The sequence below is a fragment of the Lycorma delicatula genome, chromosome 11 (genome assembly GCF_047948215.1).
Source record: "Lycorma delicatula isolate Av1 chromosome 11, ASM4794821v1, whole genome shotgun sequence".
Taxonomy (NCBI): Eukaryota; Metazoa; Arthropoda; class Insecta; order Hemiptera; family Fulgoridae; genus Lycorma; species Lycorma delicatula.
The window spans coordinates 43325475-43351031 of NC_134465.1; the positions used below are offsets into that span (position 1 = coordinate 43325475).

The following is a 25557-nucleotide window of genomic DNA, read 5'->3' on the forward strand; positions in this document are numbered from 1 at the left end:
AATATTTGTATTACAGGGTAGGGCAGAAAAATTCTAAAGATTTTTAGAATAACGCAACACAGTATTTACAATGATCTCATTTTTATTCATGTTCTACACTTAAAACACCATATTTAAGCTATTATTATTATTGAAAAACAATTTTTTTGTTTTTCAGGTAATATTAAGTGGGGAAAAATGCAACTTGCAAATCATCCATTTTGAGCCACACACTGCTGGAATCGATTGCCGAATTTTCTCATTACATTTTGCACTATGCATGATATGAGATCGTATGGCAAGCACCTCATACTGAATTGCTACTTTCAGTGCATGTAGTAAATGTGGTTTACTGCGTACACATTGAATTTAAAAAACCCTTCTAGGAATAAGTCACATATTAAAATATCAAGTGAACAGGTTAGCCAGGTGATATCTCCACACACTGTTAATTAAATGTTACCGAAATATCATCCTTAACACTTCCATTAAAACCAATGTGGGCAGGCAGTTGCCCCAATCTTTTGGAACCACAGTTCGGGTTTGAGTTTACGTGCCATCTGTGAATTTCTGCAGATCAAACTGTACTATTCTACATCCACTAACTGTTTGACCACCTTCTTCAAAGAAATACGGACCAATCACCATAAACTTTGCTTCCGCATACCACATTGTGATCTGTTGTGTATGAAGTGGACGCTCATAAAACTATCATGAATTTGTATTGAATCAGTATCAGCAGTTTTGTTTATTAACACCACCCGACAGGTAGAAATGGGCTTCATCACTCATGTGGTTTACTGTACTTTCTGTCATCATCTTCAACATTTCTTTAAAAACTCAGCATTGTTCCTGATCATGAGGAGTCAATTTTTGAACAATCATCAGTTTGTAGGGATGGAAATTCACATCAGAATCCAGTATTCTTCTGACAATTCGATTGGGGATCTACAGAGCAGAGGAATGTCAATGTGCCAAATGACGAGGACTAGCTTCAATCACCTGCCTTACTTGTTTCATGTTCTCTAGTGTTTGTTTTTATGTTGATTATGTTATTTATTGATTATGTTATGACTTATGTTTATGTTGTTTATGTTATCTAAGTTAGTTTTTATGCTGATCTTGTCCTGAAATTTTCCATCTGTAACATGATTATGTTATGAGAAGGCACAGAACTGTGGCAGTCAACAGAAAAATGTAAACAGAGAATATTTTCTCTGTGTTTTCTGCATGAGTAAGACAGAAATATTGTTTATGGAAAACCTTTCCTAAGAGAAAGCTTGGTGCTTAATGTTGGATGGCTCCCCGGTGACTGAAATGGAAGCTAGCGAGGAGTGGAGATACTTAGATCTAAGATCATAAAATACTAATACATTAAAGAAGAATTGAAAGCCAGAATAAGATAGTAGCCACATAAAGAGTTTATAACTGCAGTATGTCATTAAAAGCTGCTCTACACACATGAGAGCTTACTTACCTATACAATTCAGAATACATTAATTGCATTTTGTTTGAAGAATTGGAAGTCTTTTACAGTGAGCTTTAGGGATAAGTTCTCAGAATTTAGGCTACAAAAAAAAGGTAAGAGACAAAATTGTTGTAATAAACTAACAAAAGAGATATGAAAAAGATTGATATAAATAACAATTTATTAATAATAAATTTTAAAAAATATTTACCCAGTTTCAATTTTTTACGTGGAAATTCAAATCTGTCTTTATATGGTAACAAATCTGCTTGCTCAGTTACATCTAGATCAGAATTTATGCTTCCAATTTGACCTTGTTGAAAATTACGCAATCCATTTGTTATCTGTTTTCTTTTTTCCTTAAAAGCAAAACAAAAAGGAATAAAAAGAAGATAACAGACTAAACACTCAATTATAATTATTTATGAGATTAATTTTTAGCATTTGATAAATGCCAACTCTGATCAGGATGCAAACTCAGAACATTCTGAATGAAAGGTAGAGGTTTATTATGCTTGTAATTTAGTTCATTTGCATGCACGAAAGAGTACTTAACTGGTAACAACAACCACTAGTGATATACCTGGGCACAATGTTTTCACAGGAAGCTACATCAAAATTCAATAAAGTGAAAAACTAATTCAAAAACAGTAAAAAGTTATAAATATTTAAATAGCAAAAATCTTTCTTTAGGAATAAAAAAATGAAAAAATTGCATAGAAACTGATTAATTGGTTCAAAAATTATATGAGATCAAGAACTGATCAAAAACTTATGAAAGCTCTGGTAGTCAGGTATTAAGGATAAAAAACGTGAGTGTTTTGCACTGTTACTGTTGATTAAAAACCATTGTTACATAAAAAAGTTCATCAATTTTTTTTTATGAATTTAAAAGTTTTCTGGAAGACTTTCTGTTTTTCAGTAACAGACAAATGGTTAAGGTCATTTAAATATTTAAGTATTGTTTCAAGTTTTTTAAAATTTCAATTACAAATACTCACTCTTTCCTTTCTAACTCTGCGTATTAGTAAAATAATGATGGAAGCAAATGAAAGTACAATAATACAAAACAGTGCAGCAATCCATACGAATGAGTCTTTATCTGAAAATAAAAATTTTGTATTAAACACATATTATCTTAAAACAAACTATAATACATAAAAAGATTGATTATCTAAAAAATAATGTATATATGCTTGCATTGTAATTTTAATGATTGTAGATGATATTGGGAGTACTTTGTAAGTCACAAGTTACTTCCAAAAATGAGACCATTAATACCATTCTTCTCTTAATACCATTCTTAAGTATAATCCCCCAAGACAAGATTTCATGTCAAGGCTTTGAAAAAGAAAGATTATTTTCCATCGTCTTCTCTGAAACAAATATTCTGTTACTAAACAACAAATTATCAACATACCAAGACCACTGAAATTCAGGTGATATTCAGATTCACAAGTGACGTAGTTATTCTGTTCATTACAAAGACTGGTTGTATAATGAACACCATTACTCCTAGAGAAAGCAACTTTGAATGGTGCTAAAAAAGACACTTTATGGGAAACATTAACCTTAAAAAACAATAATTTCAACAGTAAAAAAACAATCAATTTTGTTGTATTTTGCTTCATAAAACATTTTAAATATTTAGTTCCAGAATTTTTAAAAGGAATTTTTAAGAATTATTAATTTTCTTGTATGCTGAATTTTGTAATTATTTTATGAAAATCCTTTTAAAACTGTTTCTAATAGTTAACTGACACTTTTATTTTGACCATGGCTAATAAAATATGTGAAATCATCACATACTCAGTATAATAAAATTAATACAAAGGAATTACTGCATTTTAAGTACAATAAAAAAAAACTTCTTCATTTCTACTGTAATTTTTGATTTTTGGAGCCTCTCACACAAGCTCAATTTTTGCTAATTAGAACAACCATGGTTTTAATTAATTTAGATTATTACAGATCTTATGTTTATTGTTCACTAAGCCAATAATAGAAAAAAAAACACAAAAGACAATTTTTTTTAGAATGAATACATGTAAAATTTAAGAAATAAAATCATGAAAATGTACAAAAGGATGGGTGAAATGTAATAACACAATTGTTCATAATTTCTAAAAGAGAGACATAGTCAAATGAAAGAAATATGACATAAATGCATTTTATTTGCTACTAAAACTTACAATTATTTTTCCTCTTAGTCATCATTTACAGCTATAGATTTCTCCCAACAGTGAACCAGTTTTCTCATTCTATCAATGAAAAATTCTGGTAGCCTTTCCTTGATCCACGACCTCAGTGCATCCTTCAGTTCATCACACCCATGGTGAAATAAATACCCTTAATATTATAATTCTGGAAGGAAATGAGATTCGCAGGACCTTAAATTTGTTGAGTATAGATTCAATTTTCAACTTCATAAGACCCTTGGGAATTGTAAGCTATGTATGTGGCCGAACATTATCATGTAGCAGAATTATCAGCTCTGTGAATTGTCAAACATGATATACACATCACCTAAGTCATTTTAATATTCTATATACTGCACAGAATTTACAGTTTTAGCTTTTAGGTAATCGGAAATATACACATTTTTGGAATTCCAGAACACTGTCAAGAGTATTTTTTTTTAGCTGTAGGTTGTGTTTTAAATTTTTTAGATTTTGGCAAACCACATTGCCAATATCCTGTGCTCTGCCATTTTTCTTCTGGGTTATAATGATCACCCAAGTTTCATCACCCATCACAATATTGAAAAGAAAGTTTTCTGAACATTGTTTTAGACACACTGATATAGCAGGTGTACTTGACTAACAATGGTGATTGACAGAAAATGAGAGGGTGTGGGTAAATGAGTTTTGGAATAATGAGCTGACTAAAAAATTAATTTAAACTTAAAAAAATATAGTAGTAAAATAAAGTTCACTTTCCAAATGTATTTTCTCTGCTTCTAGATGATCTTATATATAATCATTATCAATAAAGATGCTATAAATCCCACAAAAGATTTTTTTAAAACATACTTCCACAAATTAAGTGAAAAAATTAAAAAAAAATATTTATAAAAAAAATAAATGGATCTACTTACTTGATTGAGGTGGTACATGAATTGTATTTAGAATAGTACTTTTAGATGTAATACCGACTCTACTTTCAGCTTTGCAAGTGTATAAACCAGCATCTTCCTCAATAATTTCATCAATAATTAATAAACTTTCATTATATCTCTGAGAAACACGTATTCGTGGTATATATGTATTGTTTGAGTTAGAGTTTTCAAAATCTCTTATTTCTACATTATCCTAAAAAAATACAAAAAATAAAACAAATTATCTGCATATTTGGTAATAGGAGAACAAATCCAGCTGATCTTAAATGACATAAACTTACCTGCACAAATTTAGCTTTTTTATAAGAAAATATCTTGGATAGAAAACAAGTACTGAGCAAATAACCTGAGACACCAGCGCATTTGACTGATAGTAAAAATTAAACATTTTATTCATCTAATAAAATGTATCTCCTAGTTTAACCCAGTTTAAACATTGTGAATGCCTTTCTTCTTTCACGTAGCTAATTAAAAAGATTTTTCTTCTTATTTAGAAGTTAAAAAATTCTTCCATCGTTTTATGGACCTGTGGTTCTATTATGGTTCTTAACTCTTTTATTTCATATAAGTGGAACTACTTCTGAGTATCACAGCAATAAATCACATAAAAAATTTAAATAGCTGCTATTTTAAAATTTATTTATTTTGTAGATGTTGTATACATATATACCTACTACATTTTATTAAAATATCTCAATCCGTACTTAAGATGTAAATTTTTAGTGAAAAGTCATAAAATGGTGAAGAGAGGTAAAATAAAGTGAGGTAGAACTTTATTTGCATGAAGGCTTTTGTTTATTTTTAAGCCCAAAATCAGTCCCTTAATTTAGGTTATTATCTTCCATCTTCCAGAGCATCCTGTTGGGTAAAAAATTAAATAAAAAAAAGTATGATGTCACTAGTTTGATGGAGTCAAAACTTCAGTTCCAGTTTTAGTTTTTTTAGTTAATGGGTTTTTGAGATACTGTTTAGAAATAATGTTGAATATCCTCCTTCCATCGCTACTTTTAATTGACTTAAAATTTTAGAATTTTAAATAGTTTATAATCTTAAATATTTTTATCGTACTGAAGCTCAATTTTCTACAACCACTACAAAAATTCAAAATGGCAAAAACTACCCCTTCCCAGTTTTTAATTTTGTCCAAAATTTAATGCTGTCAATTCCTACATAAAGAAGTTTTTTGAATCATTTCTGAAGAATTTATGTTGAGCCTGTTTGATGTTATTAATCAAAATACAAACCTATAAACAAATGTACGTACAGGTTGCTGAAATTTCTATAGATTTTTTATGTTTTTTTGGACTCAGGGGATCGTCAAATGTCAACAAACAACTTTTTTGAAATTTCAAAAAGGAGTTTCCTCCCAAAATCATGCAAAAAGTTTTTTTTTGATATTTATATATTTTTGATTAATTTAAAAAAAATATTTTAGGGATACAAGAATTAAAGTTAACAATATTTTTAAAATTAAAATACAATGGCTATAAATAAATGATGACTAAAATAACATCTGGTACCCTGAGGAGTTACAGGGTAGTTCATCTAGGTGGATGAATAGATTACACAAATAAAAAAAAATTTGTGTAGTTCAATGCAAGAAGACCCATACTTTTCGTTATTTTGTTTCCTTTTTAAAAAGCATCAACTCATTCTAATATTTTATAAAAAAAAAAAACTTTTGATCCATAAATAATCAAAACATTTCAAAAAAGCACCACAATAAAAGATAAAAAAAATTAAAGATATAAGTTTCAACTCACTCACCACTTTGACTCACTGCATAACTGCATATGAAAAATACACCACTACACAGTCAATAAAATTTTCAAATTTTTTTCAAATTAAACTGAGCATAACTCAAGAACGACTCAAACAATTTTCATCAAATTTTCACATGCACAAGTTCAGAGACAATACTACAGCTTATCTAAATTTCAAGGAAAATGATCTGGTAATTTTGGAGATTTTAGAGTCACATAATTTTAACACAGTTAATAAATATATAAGTAGTAAGTACATAGGTAAGTCAATTATTATCCGCAATTTAGTTATATTTTTGTTTATGTTGGCAGTACTGTCGTGTTGCATAGGTGACGCATGTGTGGTTTAATTGTTGTTATGTCTGTGCAGGTTTGATGCTGCTAGGTTAGTTCCGTTATCACTGCCTTGCCGTTAACCATGGCTGCTCAGCTTTCTGTTTGCACCAAAGATAAAGCAACGTTCAGTAATCCGTTTTTTGTGGTTGGAAGGTGTATCAAGGGCCGAAATTCATTGAAGACTTTCGGTACAGTACGGGAACAGTATGTTGCCGCAACAGAGTTTCTACGAATGGATTGAAAAATTCAAAAATGGTCGCACAACGAAGGAGCCGGACGACCGTTTACCGCCACAAATGAGGAAAACGTTGAGCGTGCACGTGACATGGTTTTCTTAGACAGACGAGTAACTATTGATGAAGTGGCACATCGTTTGCAAATTATTCACGGTTCTGCCAATGAAATCATCCACAACAGACTTGGGTTTCATAGTCTGTGCAAAATGAGTCCCAAAAAAACTCACATTTGCATAAACAAACGCGCTTGGACATCTGCCACAAACATTTGGATCTCTACGGTAACGAATGGAACATCTTCTTAGACAGAATCATCACTGGTGACGAAACGTAGATCCATTATTACGAGCCGGAGAGTAAACGGCAGAGTATGGAATGAAACATCCAAATTCACCCTGCAAAAAAAGTTCAAGACCCAACCGTCTGCAGGAAAACTAATACTTACGGTTTTTTGGGACTCACAAGGCCCAGTACTGGAACATTATGGGGAAAGGGGCACGACAATAAACAATGCGCGTTACAGTGAGATGCTTAATGCCAAGCTGAAGCCTGCGATTCAAAGCAAACGCCGAGGACTGCTGTCGAAAGGTGTTGTGATGTTGCACAACAATGCCTGTCCACATACTGCTGTCCACACTGCTAAAATGCTCCAGAAACTCAACTTTTTAGTGCTGGTTCATCCTCCGTATAGTCCTTGATCTTGCCTTTTCTGACTACCACTTGTTTGGTCCACTCAAAGAGGCATTAAAAGGCCATCGATTTACCTCGGACGAAATAGTGAAAGAAGCGGTGCATTCCTGGCTCGCAGCTCAACCAAAAACCTTCTTTTATGAGGGCTTCAGGAAGCTTGTGCAACGATGGACCAAGTGGGTTGAAATGCAAGGAGACTATGTTGAAAAATGATGTACATGTAAGTTTCATATTTGTACTGCAATAAAATTTACAACTACAGATAATAATTGAGTTACCCTTGTATATATATATATATATATATATATACACAAGTGTTTTGAGTCACATGGTTGGAGGGGGGGGGGTGGGGTGAAAAGAATTTTCTTTGCATATATATATATATATATAGATGTAAAAAATGCAAAGAAAATTCTTTTTCACCCCCTCATCCAACCATGTGACTCAAAAGAATACAGTTCTTTGAAAATTCAGTAAAACTAAATTATATTTTTTACCTTCAACCAAGTTATTTTAGGTAAGGGAGAACCTTCTGTCTTACAATTCCATTCTAATGTATGACCGATTACGGCTGCATCAGATTCATTCTTAAATGAAACGATCACAGATGGTTTTACTTTGGCTGAAAAATAAGAATTATCTTTATATTTTTAAAATTGAAAACTATCTCTAATAGAAAATATTTAAAAGTTTATTAGACAATTAGTTGAGTACTATTCACTTAATAAATAATGTTCCAAAATCTATTGTAGGGAGTAGAAAACAATAAACATCTACATAAGTACACGATTTTGATAATAAATATAGTTACAGTAAAGTATAACTAATAAATTTAAAAAAACAATATTGTTATTAACCTTCTTGGTTTAACAAACATAAAATGCAGTACAGGCCTTGTATTTGTCTGTAAAATAATTTTGCTGTTTGATACAGTGAAGTGACTGCAGTTTTTTTTTAAAGAGATCTGAAATTTTCAACAGATCTAATAGAAATCTTTTCTTTACAACCCATCTGTAGATCCTCTAAATTATGAAACTATGTACATATTATACAGCATTATTGTTAAAACAAATCTTTCACTGGAAAAAATCTTCTTTACTGAGATCAGAAATAGCAATTTAAAAAAAAAGAAAAGATAACTATATCAGAAAGTCAATCGACCAACTATTGTAAATTTTTTTTAATTCATAACATACCTAATGGTAATAATTTATTATATAATCCTCAAATAAAATAGTGGAATCTTAAAGTTATACTAATAAAATAAATAAATCTTTTAAGTAGCTAATATAGGCTGGTTTAGTACAGTTCAAGATCATATGACGTCACAAATTTGTGAAGTGATGTTGCCTTGGGCATGTGATGTCAGAGAAGATTTCCTTAAGGCAGTCGATTGGTTTAGGTGCAGAAACTGGGGGGTGATGGTAGTACAGTTGGATATATTGTTATTTATTAATAAGTAACCATTCTTCTTTTTAGCAAATATTACACATTTATAAATATAAACACAAGGATAATGTTGAAAATTTATAATTTTTAGATATTAGATTATGATTCATATGTACAGGTGACAAACAACAATTTGACACCTTATTTTTAAATCTTGATAATTTATTTGACATTTGAGGGAACCCCAAGAGATGATATTATACTTCTGATAGGAATATATATATATATGTACACAAAGTGAATAATATGATTCAAAAATAAAAGTAAGTGGTTATGAGCCTCCGGTGATTACCGGAGGCTAAACAGTAAAAAAAAGAAAAAGTGATTATGAAAAAAAAGTTTTTTTATGCATAATTTTCTATAATTCCTGAAGGGTTTTTTTTTAGTTAAGTAGAAAATCGCAGTAACAATACAGGAAAGAACAAGGTTTATCTGTGTAAAATAATTTTTTCTATAAGTAATTCTTAAATTATAACTCTTTGAAGACAAGCTCTTTCATAATGCATAATATAGCTGTGCTTTATATTTTGATTATAATGAATTTTAATTCATTAACTTAACACCTTAAAGAAATATAACGGAAAATATTTTTTAAACAATGAGGTTGAAATGGGGACACAATGACCCATTAATAGAACCGACTGTGTTACAAAAGATACCACATCTTACATAGCTGTCCCGAAAGGCACTGGCCAAACTTATGAGTTATCTCTGAGCATAATGGTTACATAATTTAATAAACAATAAACTGTAAAAAAAAAATTGTAAAATATGATACATATAAAAAGATAACGCTTTTTTTTAATCGTAGGCAAGGAGTTTTAATAAACTTTATAAAATTGTTCTTTCATGTAATGTACAAACAGTCAATTGTAGCTGTAAATCAGCTACAATAGGCTATTTGTTTATTTTATATTTTTATTGAAGATTTTAATCTTTATAAGAGATAAAATTCTAGATTAACAGTATCATATTATATTATTCTACATAGACTCTAAAATACAAAAATAAAACCTTTTTTAAATGCACACAAACAAGAAAGTTTTTTTAAAAATTAATCAGGAAATTATAAAAAAATATAAAATATTTAAAATTTAAAAAGTCACTTTTACTTTTTATAATTATATTCTTTTGTAAACATTCTTTCAATGTTTTATTAAAAATTATACCTTTAATAGAAGCTACTTAGAGATGTTTTATATGCCGCATACTGATCTTTCTCAATAGACCTTTTGATCTTTCAATGTCACTTTCAAAAACCTTTGAGAACTTTTTCAGCTGTTGAAATTTCTTTATTTGTTCTGTTATCATTGTCTTCATCAGTTAACATCTTCCTAGAATTTGTTATTATTTCCTGGCCACCCAATTCTTTATAAATTACCTCCTCTATATCAATCACTCTTCTAATATGACAGTTTGGGTTTCCTTTTACTTTCCTCTATTGAATGATGATGTTACTAGCATCTTAAATTTTCCATGTTTCTATCCTGCTTAATTGCCTTATAAATTTGTTTGTGGGATAAACTGAAAATGCACCTTCCAGCAATTCTGAGTACTAGACAGAACTATTATATATTAATAATATATAATTATATTTATATGTATAAATATATAACATTAATATTAATATAAATATATTAATAGTTAAATATATTTTATTAAAAGTTAAATTTATATAACATAACTTACATTGAACTTCCAGAAAGTGAGTTACAAATTTTCTTCTGTTGTAAGTCTCTTGTGAATTTGTAGCATAACAACGATAAGTCCCAGTCAAATTAGTTGTTACATTTATGATTTCTAATATCGATTGATATGAGTATTCTGTCATATTATTTTTTACTTTTACAACTGAAAAAAAATAAATAAAAGAAATACAAGTTAAGAAACAACTATTTATATACAAATATAGAATTGTGTAAATAAGTTTTAAACAAATTCATTAAATCCAATCAATAAAATACTACTGGATGAGCAACTTAAAACCGAATCACTGCAGACTAATTACAGTTGTTACATGAAACATTTTATGAATGAAATGAAAAAAAAATTACATTAAATTATGTATTTACATTAGCAAAAGTTGACATATTTATCACATTTTTAAAAAGTGTTTGAAGTAAGCACTCTGTGCAGGAATATACTTTTGTGCTAGAGTGATCATATTGAGAGTCACCTGATACAAAACATTGTTGTCAAAGCTGTCAATACCAGTATCCCAGCAAAGAGTAACATACCCAATTCATTTACAAAATAGTATATAATGGTGTCTGTTTCAAATGCAAAATAAAACAGGCGTTCATCAATTAGGACTGCAGATGCCATAGCAGAAATTCAAAGAATTTCTGCTGCTCTACAAAGATACTTATATAAGTTGTTACAACAAAGTGGTGTGAAGTATACATCTTGCACTAACCATCATGTCCTGTAGGGCATTTTGTGTTTTTGGCTCATTGTCAGCTGAAATACAATGATGCAGCATAGCTAATATTGTTTGTTTTATAGATGTGGCATCTTTACTTGTATAAGTTGCCACAGCGTTATCATAGTACTTCGTGAGCTTTAAAATTGTGCTCTCTTTTAAACTTTCATGAGCTTTCCTCCCTACTGTAAACTTTTGGGTCCTACAAACCTTTATATAATGAACCTTTATATAATTTATTTTCATAATGCCATCTCTAATTGTAAAAGTAAACAGTCAAGTGCTGCAACTGTGGCTAAATACAAAACTAAAAGTTATGAATGTACAAAATTGAAACTTATAAAACACAATAAACCGCATCATTTTATCTTGTTTCTAAACAAAGTTGCAGATTATTAAGTCTACATGTTATATCAGTGAAGACATGTACTTGCAAAAATACCCATAACTTTATGTTTAAGAAATGTAGAATTAAAATAAATATATCCTTTTATTTAGGAGATTTTAACTTACAAAATAGGCTAAAATTATTTTTTTTTTTAAATTAGTTTTAAATTTTTTCACTGGGTTTTCCCCCCTTAAGGTAATAGACAAACCGAAATGTCTTAATAATTGCAACTGGTGTCTGAAAAACATTGTCAATGGACAGATATATCTGATTCTGTACTTAACATCAGACACGAAGCATGGTGTCATTTATCTGGGCATGTTATGTCACACAATGACAGATATCGATGAATGAAAATCCTCTCTGTATATTTGAGCATTCACTTCATAATAAGAAAATTGATGTATAGTGTGCTGTTTCTGGTAATTGTATAGTGAGGGCCGATATTTTTTTACTAGATTATTGGCTTCATTGATTATCAGACATGACACACTCATTTCCTAAGATGTATTAATGTCTATATATTGCATAGAATTTACAATTGACTCGGCTTCCAGGCAGTCAATCACATATTTGGAATCATGCTACCACATAGTATCATATTTGGGATTCTAAACATGTTACTACATGTTTGGAATCCCAGAACACTGACAAGAGAATTTTTTTTGATTGTGACAGATCATAGTACCGATATTTTGTGCTGTTATTTTTCTTCTGGGTGATAATGATGAACCCAAGTTTTGTCTACTGTCACAATATTGAAAAAGACATAGTCTATATGTTGTTTGTCATGCATTGGCATAGAAGTAAACATATTTGACCAACAAGGAAACTGACAGATATGAGAGTGGGTCAACAATTTTTGAAATGTTAGTAATAAGGGAATGAAGCTATAAGATAGCAGAACTTATTACTTTGTGCAACACTCTGTTCTCCCATTACATGCCAGTGTACATTCCATTTCAGCTACCCCTTGAATAATGAAGTATTTTATTTAATGACCTCAACTATATACAAAACTGAATTTACTATTTAGTCTTGAAAAAAAATCACACATTTACAGCCAGATTAAGCACAATACTTTCTAAGATCCAGTGCTTCCTTCCCTATGATTTGACTCCTAATATTTCTAGCTAAGAAAAAAAAATCAGATACTTTATTAACAGACTTTCTATACATAATTCCTAGAAATATAATTTGTTTACATCAAAAATTAATTTAAATGTCAGGAAAAGATTTTTGAAAGTATATGTTTGGAGTGTCACTTTATATGGAAGTGAAACTTGGACGATCGGAGTATCTGAGAAGAAAAGATTAGAAGCTTTTGAAATGTGGTGCTATAGGAGAATGTTAAAAATCAGATGGATGGATAAAGTGACAAATGAAGAGGTATTGCGACAAATAGATGAAGAAAGAAGCATTTGGAAAAATATAGTTAAAAGAAGAGACAGACTTATAGGCCACATACTAAGGGATCCTGGAATAGTCGCTTTAATATTGGAAGGACAGGTAGAGGGAAAAAATTGTGTAGGCAGGCCACGTTTGGAATATGTAAAACAAATTGTTAGGGATGTAGGATGTAGAGGGTATACTGAAATGAAACGACTAGCACTAGATACGGAATCTTGGAGAGCTGCATCATTAGTCATTAGTCAAATGACTAATGACTAAAGACAAAAAAAAAAAAATTCCTTTATTGTTTCAAGTAATACACGAAGATAATATTATGAATAGTACTATAAGTTCAAATTTTTAATAAATATGACCTACCTTGTTTAATAGAAGGATCTGGAAATTCCCAATCCAAATGTGAATTGGAATCATTCATTGAAGCTCTGCAAATTAAACTAGCACTATCTCCAGCAACTAATTTTTTTGGACCAATTATTCCAAAACCATTATCAATATCTGTAAAAATAAAAACAATATAATATCAAAAAATTCACTCTCACATGTGCATGATTGAATGAACAGAATTTACTCTCATTTTTTCTTGGGCCCCCTGAAACCAAAAAAGTAAAAAAGCAACTTTTGCATTATTTATCATGATATTATTTTATAGACTGTACTATCACTGATGAAATGATCATCACTACTAGTTTTAATTTGGTAAAGATTGACGGTAAATATTAATGTACTCCGCTTTTTCTTCCATTACACTTTATAATACATGATATTTTCAATTAGTACTTTTTTTTTTTAATTTATTACTAAGTGTTTATCTTGGTCAATTCGAAAAGAACCCAAACCTAAACTTTAATAACATTTTCATAAAATAACCTTTCATAATGTTAATAAATTTAAAATTTGTAATTACAGGCGAGTAGAGTTTTCAGAAAATATTGTAAAATTATGTATCATCTAATCCTATAAACTTTTCAATCTCATTTTTGAAAATAGTATAAATATATAAATAGTAAGCACCTTAAAAATGATAAAATGATCCTTTTTTCATTCATAAAAGTTTGATTCAACTATTTTCCTCCCAAATTATAACAGATAGAATCTATTAAAGATGTAACAAAGTTTAAAATCATAATTGTATTACGGAAAAAAACCACAAAGATTGAATATTCAAACAAGGAGTATCTTTAAAATAATAATTACCTTTTTAACTTCTTTCACTTTTAAATAATGATCTCTGCAAGAGAAGATTGAAAACTAGATAATTGACATTAATTTGAACTGTAGAATTCTAAAGAAGATAATGTTTTTAGGTTCTCAAATCAAAATACCAGTTGAAATGTATAAATAACTTGTTACTATGGATAGTGTTGATGTAGTGAATAAAAGTAGATGAAAGTGATGGAAATTTTTCAAAAGAATAGAAAAAACCGGTTTCATGATACGATATACATTCTCATTCTTTGTAGTTGTGATATATCATCTGCTAGAAAATTCAGATTGGAAAGTTTATAGTTCCAGCATCATGCTTAGTGATGTGATGACAAATTGAAAGAAGCTACCAAGTAACGGTTAAACAAAATGCTGATAAAGAAATATAATATGGATATTTTGAAGCTCACAGATTGCTATAAAAAACAACTACTTGATGTCAGTATAAATTATCTATCAAAGTATACTAAGGTGACTAAGATAGGTAATTTTATTTAAAACATAATTATTTATAACATTTCTTGTTTGATAACATTTTTAAAAATTGTTTTTTTAATATGTGTTTATTTTCATATACGCTCTTTAATTACTTAAATGTTTTTCTTTAAATTTAATAACACATTTTAGAACCAGTACTTACCTGTTACAACAAAATGATCAGTTTTGTCTGTGCAGCCCACAATGTTACATGCTTGACACCTTAAAAAGCCAGAAGTAGTTGCATAAATAGTAAGAACTGAATCAATATGAGCAACTCCTGTATGCTTTTCAAAATATTTTTCATTCTGTAAAAAAAATAAAGTAATATAACTACTATTAAAACTTACAATGGTGCCAGTTTCTGAAATTTATTTAATAAGAGCTGTACATTTGTATTTATTATTTGCAATTGTATGTTACATATGTCAATCATAAGAACTGGGCATTTTACAAGCATAGTATAGAAGCTTGAAATTCCGCACAATAATACTACTCTATAAGTTAATCAATCTATAATCGATCAATCTAAGGATAAGGATATAATTACGTTGACTGTTTTAGAGTTTTTGTTTCCAAAACAGATTATTATTAGAAAAATATAATTACAATAAAATAAGTTACTTCTAATAATAAGTTCATAGTTACTGGATTATCTAGAAGTTATACATTTTCAGTCCTGAATAAACTGGTGAACTACAATCTTTACAACCTGATGATTTTGCAACACCTAGAATATCCCAGTGAGTAACAACTATGAATTGAAGATTTATCAATCATAAAGGTAAAATGCCCTCAGCTAAAGCTGCATTTAATATACCGGTTTTTAGATAATTGAAGTTAAGTAGTACTAAGTGCAATGAATGTGCACTCAACATTGACTGATCATTCATTACAGTCTAGTGACTGTAAAAGTTGATGGCACTTAAAAGATCGTTAAAAATACAAAATATGTACATGGTCTTCTACAAATTACCAAAATTCATGATTTTAATGGAAAAATTATTTAAAAAAATAATGTTTAAACTCCATAATATATATTTCTGGGCATTTACTGAACAAAATGTGCAACTTTATGCAATTTAAACATGTTAATTGATTTTTAAGAACTTTTCAATTCTTAAGTGAAAAAGAATAATGAAAAAATATTTTTGTCTCTTTTAATGTAAAAAAAGAAATTCTTGCAATTGTTTGTAAGTTTAATAAGTAAAAATATTTCTAAATGAAAATTCATCATAAACTTCATTATCAATAAAAGCAATGTCATTGTAATAATCAGATTAAAAACAGTTTGATTGTGTAATCCTCGCACTTATTTCCGCAAGCATCAATAAACTCAATAACCAAATTTATACATTACGATTGCATTTTTTATTTCAACATTCCAATTTTACCTTAAAAAAATCTTGTAAATAACTTCAAAACACATAATATACCTATATAATATTGTAAACTGACTCTAGTTTGATCTACTTACAACAATTTTATATCGATCAAATTTATTATTTAATAGTTTTAGGGTATAATAAATTATGGTTAATGTAAATTGCAAATAATGATCCAAAGAATATGTATGTCTATACAATCAAATATTTCAGAATTATTAAATCAAAAAAATTAATCAAAATTATCAAAGTACTTACATCAATTTCAACATAATCACCACTGCAATTTGAAATTTGATGACAAAATTCAAAGTGCCATGTTATTTTTGGTTCTGGATGACCTGTAACCCTGCAAGTAATCGGTACAGTTTCATTCAATGAATAATAGTTTTCAGTGGACAATGCGACATCAGGTTTTCCTGAAAGTGAAAAATTGTAATAAATACTAAATTTTAGAACAAGATGAGAAAATTAAGTAAGAATTATAATTTATTTATTTTATATAAATACATACACAAGAATACATTTTACTCCCCTTAATATTATATTTAGTTATGAGATTAATTAAGTTTTTTAAGAGGCTTAATGTATAAAAATTACAACAGAAAAAACAGAAAGCAAACTTACATTAAATTTAAAAAAAGTAAAATATAACCAGAACATTTATTTTTTAGTTACTTTTAGCAGTAGTTTTTATTTCTAGAGAACATAAACTTTGTGTTTGCCAAGTTTAATAATCTAAGTTTAAACTTAGATTTAATGAATGCCTACAGAGATGTAATTAAATATTGAAGTATATTAAATAGTAATTAAATATTAATATTTAATATTAAATAATTATATTACATTTAAATATTTAATATTATATTTAAATATAATTTAATACTTCAATATTAAATATTGAAGTAATTAAATATTAAGTATATTTATCTTCTACAAAAATCCAAAGAAAAAATCCTTTTAAAAAAATTGATGTACTTCTAGGGGCCCTGGAAATTGACTTACGGGAGCTTCGTGTCCAGCTTTTGGAGTGTGATATGTAGATGTAACCATTAGCATCATAAAATAAGAAATGCGAGAGAACAGTCTACATAGAACATACACAGTCTACGTAGGGAGAACATAGTCTCCAGCACGTAGGATATGTAGTTTCCAGCAACAGGGTACATCTAGGACCCTGTTAAATTGAGAAATCAGAAGAAAATCATGTAAACTGCTATAACGGTTATACTGGGATACTGGATCAATGAGTAACTATGATGCTGAGGAGGAGGGTTAGCGGTTTCTCTTAGCTTAAAGGGTAGTAAACCTGATTGGATGAAACTGTTTGAGAAAGTAAAAATGATTATATCCATCTATCTTATTGAAGCTACTCTAAAATTAAGGGGTAAATTTCTTAAAGGAAGATCTAAATCAGATCAGGAAATCTAAAAAAGAGAGCCCCTCCACCTGACTAGTCTAGTTATAGGGCTAATAATCTGTATTAGATGAATTAAAAAAAAAGAGAAAACTCCAAAACCTAATAGCACAAAAGGCATGGAAAAGAGAGACAAAAAAGCATAGTTCTAGAGCTAACTAATAAATAAGTAATGTACAGCTATAATTAAAATAATGCAGTTATTGTTTACTAAATATGAATGGTATTCTAAAAGAACCATCCATTTCAAATCTGTCATCCTGAAAGCTCAAGCATTCCTGACCAAGTGGTGAAGGAATGTATGACTCCTACAGAGTTAATAACATTATGCTGTCATCTATGCAACATATTAAAATGAATGTGCCCTTGTTTGTTTATGTCTATATGGGGCATCAGGTAATCAATAAATATGGATCAAAAGATACACAAAACCTTATGAATTCATGAAACATTAATACAAACATATAGAACAGATGTTATGGATGTCTGGAATACGTACAACTGGAATGAAATGTCCAATAACGGGCAATCAAACATATTTTGGTAAATCATGTATTTCAGAAGCCTGGTCTCAATAAAGAACAATAAAGTTTTGCACAAGTGTAATTCTTGTTAACTTTTTACATTAAGGAATGATTATTGATACGGATAGTTGTAAGGATATACTCAGAGATCTTTATTGGGCATTAAAAATCAAATATCTGGCTAGATTTTCAAACAGAAATTATTCTATAACATACACTATAACAGAAACCACTGCCTTATTTTGAAATCAGACTGATTGGAAGCCATGATTCAACCACAGTGTAATTCTGATTTCACCCCCTCTGACGTTTGCTTATGGGAAGTTTAAGGAATATCATGGATAAATGTATTTTCAAGACAATTAAGAAGTGAAATAAACAACCAAAAAATTTGTACAAGCATTAGATGGAAATTTCTACAAAGAGGCATTTGATAAACATGTTTACCACTGGGACAAAATGCTTATTCAATTTTAGTAATTAGATAGAAAAGTGAAAAAATAAAACATATGTAATTTTCACTTTTTCCATTGACTTTTTAATTTGGTATAATGTATGACCAACTTAACATTGCATCTGGATTTCCAATAACTGGGATAGTGCTGCGATTATCACCAGTCAATAGAACAATCAACCTAACGTCACATGATTACCTGATGCTACATGTAGACATAAACTAATTTTAATATGTGACACATTCATTTTAATGTGCTGCACTGATGAGAGGTGGTGTTATGGACAACATAAGAGTCATATATTTCTTCTCCATTTGGTGATGGATACTTGAGAATTTATCGTAGCAGATTTGAAATGGATGCTACATTTTAACACCATTTGTATTTAGTGAACAATCACTGTAATATTTTGGTTACGGTTATGCTTTGCTTATTTACTAGGTAGTTCTAGAACTATGCTTTCTTTCTCTTGCATAGAAAAATGTGAACAGCTTGTAATTGAAGTGGGTGAAATAATCGACCTGTTTTTTCTCTTTATCAAAGTATTTAATAACATTGCTAACATATTTCTATTTAACTAAATGATTTTCTCATATCTGCATGCTTGTCTTTGTTTATGGTCTTAACCGCTGCAAAATAAATACTAAAATGACAATAAAATAACAAAAGCACTAATAAACTAAATGTTCATTCTGTTTTATACACTGAAGTAAGAAAATTAAAAATAGATAAACAATTAAGAGAAAATGGGAATATTTGATAAAAGAATAAAATTTTTTACCTTCAACTAAAAGAGTGAGATTAACAGACTGATGTTCAATTCCATTAGTTACTTCTAATCTATAAGTTCCAGAATCTAAAACACTTAAATGAAGCACAGTTAATTTAGTAAACTGCATGCCACCATATATAAGAACTTCATATTTCCCACTGTCCTCATCAATAATTTTGTTTGAGTGATCATACCTGAAATAAAAATTATAAAATTTTAACACTTGACTTATACTTACATCAAAATTTTAGTGCAGTATATGGAGAAGATACTGTACAAACACTAATACTTAAATACATGAATGCTTGTACTAGACAATGATTGAGCCATATTCCAGACTGTTTACCCTCTAAAATATAAATAATGAGAGTTCAGCTTATCAACAATTATAAAATGTTTAAATTTATTCAAGCACTTTTGGACTTTTGTCCATCCTCAGGAATATCCACTTAATTAATTATAAAAAAATTTATATGGACAAAGGTTCAAAAGCGCTTGAATAATTTAAACATTTCATAATTGTTGGTCTGAACTTTCATTATTTATTTATATTTTATATATAAAATACCAATAGTGTCTGTCGCAAAAATTTAACTTCTTTACCCTTTGTCAATTTTACTGAATTTTAACATATAAACAAATTTAAATGCCAATTCTGCAAGGTGGTGCATGAAATGATCTAACATTTGTTTTGGCAATAATTGTTTAGTTTAATAATTATTAATGTGTTTTATGTTGGCAAAAGTGATAGCAGTTCATGACTATTAACCCACCAGGTTGGTCTAGCGGTTTACTCGTCATTGCAAATCAGCTGATTTTGAAGTCGAGAGTTCTAAGGTACAAATACTAGTAAAGGCAGTTACTTTTATACGGATTTGAATACTAGATTGTGGATACCGATGTTCTTTGGAGGTTTGATTTCAATTAACCACATGTCTCAGGAATGGTCAACCTGAAAATGTACAAGAATACACTTCATTTACACTCATACATTTACATCATCCTCATTCGTCTTCTTTAGCACTACCTTACAGTGGTTCCGGAGGCTAAACAGAAAAAGAGTCCATGAATATTGGTTTCTTCTCTTTCTGAGAGCGCTGTTTGTGTATTGTTTCAAGTTGGCTGACAAAGGAAGACCGACTGTTGAACAGCGCGTAAAGACTGTATTGTTTTTTAATGAAATGAAAAGTGTCATGCTTACACAAAGACGGTTTTCTGCACATTTTCAATTCAGTAGTCGCCCTCATTTAAAGCAATACAAAGACTTTACAAAAAATTTAATAGTGATGCTTCAGTAAGAGTAAGCACGAACAGCCTGCAAATGTTCGTTCTCTACAGAATGTCAAAGCTGTTAGAGCAGTGTTGCAGAGGAGCCTGAGCAAATCAACAATTAAAGCAGCAACACAACTTGGGATTTCTAGGCGATATGTACAACGAATTTTAAAAACTGATTTGCATTTGTATCCATACAAAATAACTGTTGCCTAGATTAACGGTCAACAATAAACATCAAAGAATGGCATATACTGAATGGGCTGTGAACCAAGACATATTGTTAAACAATGTTTGATTTTCAGATAAGCCAAATTTTCACCTAAATGGGGTTGTTAATAAACAAAATGTGCATTTTTGGGCTTCTGAAAATCCAAACATGCTTCATGAAAAGGTGCATCATGCTCCAAGAATTATGATACTACTTGAGCTATCTCAAGTAACAGGTTAATAAGGGCATTTTTTTTTGAACAGACAGTGAACGTTATCTAAACATACTGCGTAATAATTTTGTTCCTCAACTTCTTGCCAAAGTGTTTTGATTAGAAAATGAGTGGTTCATGCAGGATGGAGTCAGACTACAACAGCTAATGTTGTTTTAGACTTTCTGCATGAAAATTTTAATGCAAAAGTCATTTCAAACCGATTTCCTAATCGTTTTGCGTGTAGATAGAACTGACCCACGAACAGTCCTGATTTGAATTTGTGTGTTTATTTTCTTTGGCGATTAGTTCTAAAGGATAAATTTTCCCAAAACATCCTTATATAATGATGGAACTGCAAGTGCTGATCATTAAGGTGTGCAATGAGATAACCGAGGATATGTGTTGTTGAGTTATTAACAACACAGGAGTTCGCGTTGAAGAAGGTGCTAGATGTGATGGTGGTCATATTGAACATGTGATAAGCAGAACAGATTATGTTCTGCTCCTGATATATAGTAAACACGCTGTATTTTACTTTTCTGTATTATGATTCAAATAAATATTTTTTAACACACCCAAATGATGGATCATTTTCATGCACCACCTGTAGAATTACTGCGAGTATTTAAAATGAATAAAAATATCTATGATTTTGCTAGTTATTGTTATTCCTTTTTTACAATATAATTTACTACTAGAAATCAGATTTACTTACATGAAGTTTTAAAATTTAGAGGCAAATCTGGTTTTACTTTTATAGATAAAAATATCTGGATGTATGTACGTGCACATATGAATGTACTGATGTTCACATGAAACTGAAGAAACACAGGATTGATTTGAATAATTCTTTATCATTGTTTTTATTGAACTCTGATAGTTTTATACGCAAGTAACCAGGTGAAATATAACATAATATTTATATAACATAATAATAATTTATTATATAATTTATTATTAACATAATTTATTATTAACATAATATAAATATAACATAATATTTATACAAAATATTATGTTATATTTTACAGCATCATTTTTCATTTTATAATATTTTTAAGTATAGCAAAATAATTATCCTTTCTTCAAACATAGAAGTGAAAATTCATTTAAAATGAATTATATTTACTCGACTACGTCCATAGGAAGAGTGATATTGTATTTAATTGTTATGTATGTTTGCATGTTTGTTCCCTTCTGTAACTCCAGATCTAACCAATTACAACCAACAGTTGGGTAGTAACATGTCTTTGGTCTGAAAGTAACAAAGGTTATCTTAAATTTTCTTATCTAGAAGGGAGAACTAAACTGAGCGGGGTGCAAAATTTTTAAATTAGCTATTTTCACATTTTAATGATGGCATTTCATAAAACAACATAAAAGAAACTCATTTTGCTTCTTGTGATTTTTAAAAAATTCATCATTCTAGAGATGAGTGAAAAATGTGTTCAGCAAAGGGAAGCAGGAATGCATTGCAGCTAGCGCATACATATGTTACACACATGTACATTAACATTCATTATCATTCAAATTTCTATTTAAATAGTAGAACATTTCTAAAAAAAAAAAAAAGTGTCATTCTAGATGACTTGCGTATTCAGTGGTAACCCACCGGGTTGGTCTAGTGGTGAAAGCGTCTTACCAAATCAGCTGATTTGGAAGTTGGGAGTTCCAGCATTCAAGTCCAAGTAAAGGCAGTTATTTTATACGGATTTACTAGATCCGTCTAGTTATTTTACGGAATACTAGATCTTGGATGTTGGTGTTCTTTGGTGGTTGGGTTTCAATTAACCACACATCTCAGGAATGGTCGAACTGAGACTGTACAAGACTAAAAAGAGAGAGAGCATAGTGAGTGGTAAAGTTATGGAAACAACAAAAAAGTGCTAAATTAATTAATTATATAAAACAACCTGACTACTAATTGTAAACATCTACCTAGAATTATGAGAAACAAAATAAAATATAGTTAGACAAAGTTTTCTTTCTTTTCTTACAGTAATTTTTTCAGGATACATTAAGTTAGCAATGTGAAATTTAATATTACTTATATATTTTATGTCTTCTTTACCATTTTGTTGGTGGTAAAGAATGTTTATGCAGCCATCAGAAGGTCAGATTTGGAGATTGCTCCTCAAGTCGTCTGGTTGGAAATACCTCATGTTGGTAGATGAAAGATTCTTAAAGGAAATCATTACTTTCTGTATTTTACACACTTAAAACAATATTGTGATCCACAATACCTTATGGATAACAATACCTTATCGATCCACCAAATATAAAATAACCACCATAAGGTTTCAATGAAACCTCCAATTTTATAGTTTATGGGAATTTTATAGTTTTCAAGAAATCTTTTGCTGAAAATCCACTTCTATGATAAGTGTATGGGAAATGAGATTTCTAATTTCATTGATAACATGAATTTTCATTTTTTCCCAGTGACTCGGCATTACATTTCAGTGTACTGTAGTTGGATCTGATTTTGGTGTTATTGATACTAGGCTAACAACTGGTCTAGTTAAACCAGATTGCTACCATCCTCTGTTTTTAATATTGATCAAGTGTGTTCAGACAGTGTGCCGTAATTTTTAATTCATTTTCATTTAATTTTAAAAAAGTTGGCAACACAGTTGTAGGATTTCCCATTACGCAGCTAAAGCCACATTCTGGGAAAGTCCAACAACTGTGGGCTTTTCTGATGCACAGCTTACAGACACAACTTAATTTAAAATATTTATCATTTTATTTAAATATAATATTTTTTTGTTTATTAAATTCAATGATTCTAACTAAAGTGCATGCGCATACCATATTTAATTCATGTGGATGTGGTGGTACAAGCGGCGACGGTCAGTACTGACTAAACTAATGTAATTTCACAACTTACATAGAACAAATTTTGCTCATATGGTCGACAGACCGATGTAGCCACAAGGCTTAACGTACCAGGTACAAGTCGACAGGGCGATCGAGTTGGAGACCCAAATTACTTTTTTATACTTTAAATATTATTCATTTATTTAATTCTACTGCTTACCTGAGAAGTCACAACATATCAGACAACTACAACAGGATTTCTTGGAGTCAGGTGCGATTTTACAAAAATTGTTATTTTTTAATTGTTAACAAATGTGCCAAAGAAAAATATGATCTTAATTGTATGAAAATTCAAGATACTGAGGGTGACCCTGCTCTACAGCCTCACTCCTTGACCTTTTAAGTTAAAAATTTAATGGCATGGAATGCCCCATGTCGAAGTAATCTGACCAAATTTGGTCAAAATCGGTCCAGTAGTTTGGAAGATATAAGGTGATTTAGAGGCCAACACTGAACACATATACATATGAAAATTAACAACCAGAAAATTTCCATCCAGTGTTTAGGGTTCCTTTAGTGTCAAAACATCAAGATCTGGTGAAAACCACATATGCCCAAAGTGGACTGATTACAGTCCAATTTTAGAAGGGAAAGTATTATTTTCTCGTCTAGAACTGTAACTCTGCTATAGCATTATTTGAACGGCAAAGAAAAAGGCAGACTTTCTGTCCTTAAATGAAAATATTTATTGCGTGCCTTGGTGTAGTATCCTTTTGGTTCTACTATTGATGAGGCTGTAGAAAATTTGCAAAATGTGTTTTCTGATGCCTTTAAGAAAAAAAAATGTTCCTTTTTTTAAAAACAAGAACTCAACATTTTTGAACTGGTTTTCCCAGTAACTAACATCCACCATCAAAACAAAATACGAAACTCACTGTCAATATAAACAGTCTCAGCTGTTATCTGATTACAACAATTTTTCTAATCTTCATTGTAAAATGAAAAATTTAATCCATTGTGACAAAAATAATGATATCTACCAATGAGAAAAGGATCTGTTGTCCAAACCATCCAATGTTTGGAAATATATGCACAATTTTTGTCCTTTGTTGTCTCAATGCAAAAATCGCTTGCTCCAGATTGTGTTTTGGTAATGCGTCTGCATTTTGGAATGACATTGATTTCTTCAAACAAAATCAAAATATTTTTAGGAATAAACTGAAGAGAATCTTATGCTAACTTCGACTCTGATGTTGTCGCTTCGTTTTTTAGGTAATAACCTGCTTTTCTTGGGTTTTCTTCTGTTTTTCTCTTTTCATAGGATGCAATACTAGTGGCTTTAGCTGTTTACTGTACATAAATCCCCACTGTTACTTGCTGCTATCTGCCTTTTTCTGTTTGTATAAGGTGGTAAGGATGCTCTGTAAGGAGAGGTGGGGGAGCTATAAAGATTATTATTATAAAAAGTAAAAGAAACTGAAATTAAAAGAATGTAAGTGTATGTTTCTAAACAAACAAAGGAAGTATAATTTAAAAATAAAAAAA

At 29.8% G+C, this 25557-nt stretch overlaps 1 protein-coding gene across 1 annotated transcript in view; it reads right to left on the reverse strand.

The window, feature by feature from the left end:
• Positions 1–25557, reverse strand: part of LOC142332520 (vascular endothelial growth factor receptor 1-like) — an 86014-nt gene that overhangs the window by 21927 nt on the left and 38530 nt on the right. Inside the window, exons 8-16 of the mRNA XM_075378967.1 lie at positions 19505–19689; positions 16586–16746; positions 15106–15250; positions 13620–13757; positions 10729–10890; positions 8088–8212; positions 4545–4758; positions 2449–2549; positions 1659–1806 (exon numbers count right to left, since the gene is read on the reverse strand). Of these exons, the coding sequence (XP_075235082.1) occupies positions 1659–1806; positions 2449–2549; positions 4545–4758; positions 8088–8212; positions 10729–10890; positions 13620–13757; positions 15106–15250; positions 16586–16746; positions 19505–19689 (1379 nt within the window). The remainder of the gene's footprint in view (positions 1–1658; positions 1807–2448; positions 2550–4544; positions 4759–8087; positions 8213–10728; positions 10891–13619; positions 13758–15105; positions 15251–16585; positions 16747–19504; positions 19690–25557) is intronic.